The sequence below is a fragment of the Pangasianodon hypophthalmus genome, chromosome 18 (genome assembly GCF_027358585.1).
Source record: "Pangasianodon hypophthalmus isolate fPanHyp1 chromosome 18, fPanHyp1.pri, whole genome shotgun sequence".
Classification (NCBI taxonomy): domain Eukaryota; kingdom Metazoa; phylum Chordata; class Actinopteri; order Siluriformes; family Pangasiidae; genus Pangasianodon; species Pangasianodon hypophthalmus.
This window is the reverse complement of record NC_069727.1, coordinates 1559789-1564788: the sequence shown is the minus strand read 5'-3', so window position 1 is coordinate 1564788 and position 5000 is coordinate 1559789. Positions and strand designations below refer to the sequence as shown.

Below are 5000 nucleotides of genomic sequence, written 5' to 3'. Positions count from 1 at the left end.
ATCTCTCCATCACTCCGAGCTCATTTCAGACCCAATAATGATTTCAGTAAAACACGTTTAATTAAACGCCACACCTTCACGCCGTCTTCTCTCGTTAATATTGTCTATATTTACTAACCAACTGACAGTGTGTGTGTGTGTGTGTTTGTGTGTGTTTGTAACGTGTGTCTCACTGTTGTGTGTGTTCAGTGTTTGTGTTTGTTTGATATCAGTGTCTGTTCTCCAAGTGTGTGTGTGTGTGTGTGTGTGTGTGTGTGTGTGTTATTTGTGTATTTTATGTGTGTGTGTGTGTATAGTGTATGTATTGTGTGTATATATATTTGTGTTTGTATGTTTGTGTATTTTATGTGTGTTTGTGGATTGTTTGTGTTTGTGTATTTTGTGTCTATTATGTGTATTTTATGTGTGTGTTTGTGTATTGTGTATTTTGTGTGTTTATAGTGTGTGATGTGTATGTTTGTGTATTTAATGTGTGCGTGTGTTTGTGTATTTTGTGTGTGTGTGTGTGTGTGGAGTATGAGCTATCTGGGCCATGTCACATGACCTGACCGTGATGCTGTAACACTATTGGCTTACAGTGGTGCTGCTCTTCTTCTTTAACACTGCTTGCCCCTCTCTGATTGGACGGCTGCTCTCTGTGGCCCCGCCCACTTTAGCCGTCAGGCAATGTGTGGGTGACACATGAGGAGATGGAAACACTCGCAGCTCCATCTAAAACGGTCAGTTATCCTCCTCTATCTCTCCATCCATCTCTCACTCCCCCTGTCCCTCTGCCACACCCGCTCTTCACCGTCATCCTGCTGCTTTTCACACACACACACACACACACACACACACGCTTGCTCTCTCATTTTTGTCATAATATCATGAATATTACTGATAGCTGTGCAAAAAAAAATTGTGTGGTTCAAATCTTCAGACAGATTATGGATCAGATGGAGAGATAGAGAGATGCATAGACTAACAGACAGATAAATAAATAGATAGACAGACAAAGATGAACAGACGAACAGAGGGACAGAGAGGCTCTCAGACAGACAGACAGACAGACAGATAAATGGACAAACACATTGACAGACACAGAACGATGATGGATGAACAGAGAGACAGACAGATCGATAGACAGAGTAATAAACAAATGGTCAGATAGAGAGATGCAGATATAAATATAGAGATTGATAAATAGACATAAAGAAAGGACAGAGGAACAGACTCTCTTAGGCAGACAGACAGATAGATGGACACACATTGCTGGCCACAGGGAGACAGACGGACAGAGAAATGGATAGACAGATTGACAGACAGACAGACAATAAGACAGACAAATGGATGGACAGATAAAGAGACAGACAGACAAATGGATGGACAGATAATCAGACAGATAGACAGACAAATGGATGGACAGATAAACAGACAGACAGACAAATGGATGGACAGATAAACAGACAGACAAATGGATAGACAGATAAACCGAAAGACAGACAAATGGATGGACAGATAAACAGACAGATAGACAGACAAATGGATGGACAGATAAACAGACAGACAGACAAATGGATGGACAGATAAACAGACAGACAAATGGATAGACAGATAAACCGAAAGACAGACAAATGGATGGACAGATAAACAGACAGATAGACAGACAAATGGATGGACAGATAAACAGACAGACAATCAGACAGACAGACAGACAAATGGATTGATAGATAGACAGTCAGAGACAAATGGATAGACATATAAACAGATAAACAGACAGACAGACAGATAGACAGATGAGCGGACAGTGAGACAGAGATTGGCAGATATACATAGAGACAGACAGAATGAGAGAGAGACAGACAGAAGGACAGAGTAACGGGTAGAAAGACAGACGGGATAAAGGAGAAAGAGAGAGAGACAGACAGACAGACAGATAGAATGATAGAGTTATATCAATAGAAAGAAACGTAGAAACAGACAGACCCAGGATAGTTAATAAAGATTGCAATATACAGTACATACAATAAAAATAAAAAATGTTGAATGTAACTGAAACATTGATAAACAGCTGAATAAAGTTTGAAAATAAAATAAAACGGCACTCTGGTTACGCCAGCTGATTCATTCAGTCATATCGAATAAACTGTAAAGTACTGATCCTCTTGTTTTTCCTGCATGTCGTACATCTTACACGCATCATCACATCCATAATGACTGTGTTTATTCTAATTTCATGCTTATTTGTGTTTTAAAATGTTATATATGTTATAAAAAGCTTTCTTCACATGGATTTTTTTGCTGTTATTAACAAGGTACCAGATGCTAGCAGGGTATCAGAGTTTAGAAATACATGCTAGTTGCTAAAAAAGCTAATGATTAGCCGAGATCAGTAGGACAAACAGCTAGCATAAATGTGCTAGGAGTGCACTCTAATGTTAGCAGTGCGGGCCGAAATCCTAACCTGGCGAAATAATTTAAAGTAGAAAGTTTCTAAAATGTGCATCTTTCTTTGTTGTTGATGTAACAGTCATAAACAAACTAATTGTAATTACACTAGCTAAGCATATTATTAGCTAAGCATATTATTAGCTTTTTTAAACTCAACTTCAGTTGCCTTGAAACTTTTACAATTAATATCAAACTCAAATAATTAAAATTTTGTTAGCTAGATAGCTAGGTAGCTTTTATCCAAAAATTTAACCCAAATAAACATATGACAAGTTAGCTGAATATAATGAAAAAGGTGAAATGTTAAAAAAAAATATGAGGCAGGAGCTTCAGGAGCTTGCTAGGGAAGATCTTAGCTAACTAGGTACATTTTCAAGTATTGAAATAAGGACATCACTGTTTTTGTAAAATAAGTAGCCTGAATCAAGTTAAAATATTTTATAGCCTGAGCAGCAAAGTGGTGCTAATAATTGTTAGATTTAATTTCCCAATGTATACAAAATATATTTCCAGTGTATGAAGTGAGGTCGCTATTTTTATCAGTCGGTTGAGATTATTGAATGCCAACAAGAACAAACTGTTTGTCAGGCAGCTCTAGCTTTAGCTAACTGCATTTTTAAAAGACCTTCCCAAAATTGTATGCGTGTGTGTGTGTGTGTGTGTTGGATCATCTGCTAACACTGTGGATTTTTGTTCACACTGTAACAGAAGTCAGAGTCTGAAGAAGGAAGCTGGTCTCAGGTAAGATTCTGATTGACGGCTAATTTCGCTAACGTCGTTAACTTTATTCTAATGCAGCATGGTTACCTTCGTAAAACTCCTCTGTCCTGAAGATGTCAGAAAACTTAAAGTTACAGCTTCACCTCTGCCTGTTACAGAGTGCTGACACTGGAGACTCCTTCCATAAATGTTAAATAAAAATTTCCTTACTTTAAGAAAACTTCACCACATCAACAATGTTTTTATAATCTGTTTATGTGGAGCGTTTTTCATACAAGTCCCTGTGAATGAGCTGTTACTATAGAAACGATAACGTATGAGAATGAGTGCATTAATATAAACCCGCGCTACTGTCAGAGCTGCTGTTATAGAAAATTAATCAACACCTTCCGACCAATCAGAGTCCAGAATTCAGCAGCACTGTGGTGTAACATTTAATAAATGATAGAACCTGTGTGTACTCCTATAAATAATACTGGTTATTATCTGAGTGTGTACATGTCTGAAGTGTGTGTGTGTGTGTGTGTGTGTGGTAGACATTAGCATACGGGGACATGAATCATGAGTGGATAGGTAACGAGTGGCTGCCCAGTCTCGGCCTACCTCAGTATCGCAGCTACTTCATGGAGTGTCTGGTGGACGCAAGAATGCTCGATCACCTGACCAAGAAGGACCTCCGAGTTCATCTCAAAATGGTGGACAGCTTCCACAGGTACAGATATAAACACCTTAAAATGGTGGACATCTTCCATGTGTACAAACAGAAACCTCTCAAAATGGTGGACAGATATCTCAGATATAGATCTAAACATCATAAAATGATAGACAACTTACACAGGTAGTAACCTTAACACCTTAAAACTGGTGGACAGCTTAAACAGGTACAAACCTAAATGCCTTAAAATGGGCAGCTTCCACAGGTACAGATATAAAGACCTTGAAATGGTGGACAACTTCCACAGGTACAGATATAAACGCCTTAAAATGGTGGACAGCTTCCACGGGTAGAGATATAAAAACCTTAAAATGGTGGACAGCTTCCACAGGTACAGATATAAACACCTTAAAATGGTGGACAGCTTCCACAGGTACAGATATAAACACCTTAAAATGGTGGACAGCTTCCACAGGTACAAAGCTAAACACCTTAAAATGGTGGACAGTTTAAACAGGTACAGATATAAACGCCTTAAAATGGTGGACAGCTTCCACAGATACAGATATAAAGACCTTGAAATGGTGGACATCTTCCACAGGTACAGATATAAACACCTTAAAATGGTGGACATCTTCCACAGGTAGAGATATAAAAACCTTGAAATGGTGGACAGCTTCCACAGGTACAGATATAAACACCTTAAAATGGTGGACATCTTCCATGGGTACAAACACAAACCTCTCAAAATGATGGACAGATATCACAGATATAGATCTAAACATCATAAAATGGTGGACAACTTACACAGGTAGTAACCTTAACACCTTAAAAATGGTGGACAGCTTCCACAGGTACAGATATAAACACCTTAAAATGGTGGACAACTTCCACAGGTACAGATATAAACACCTTAAAATGGTAGACAGCTTCCACAGATACAAACACAAAGGTCTGAAAATGGTGGACAGCTTCCATGGGTACAAACCCAAATACCTTAAAATGGTGGACAACTTCCACAAGTACAAACACAAAGGTCCCAAAATGGTGGACACCTTCCACAGATACAAACCTAAACACCTCAGAAATAATGGACAGCTTCCACAGATACAAACCTAAACAACTCATAATGATGGACAGCTTTCAGAGGTACTAAACTAAACACCTACAACTGGTGGAGAGCTTAAATGGATAA

General features: G+C 38.6%; 1 protein-coding gene across 4 annotated transcripts in view; it reads left to right on the top strand.

The window, feature by feature from the left end:
• The window catches only part of ppfia2 (PTPRF interacting protein alpha 2), a 132582-nt gene that overhangs the window by 118727 nt on the left and 8855 nt on the right, over window positions 1-5000 (top strand). For all 4 annotated transcript variants that reach the window (XM_053241618.1, XM_053241619.1, XM_053241621.1 and 1 more), the window contains 3 exons: window positions 657-719; window positions 3139-3171; window positions 3687-3862. In XM_053241618.1, coding sequence (XP_053097593.1) covers window positions 657-719; window positions 3139-3171; window positions 3687-3862 — 272 coding nt within the window. The remainder of the gene's footprint in view (window positions 1-656; window positions 720-3138; window positions 3172-3686; window positions 3863-5000) is intronic.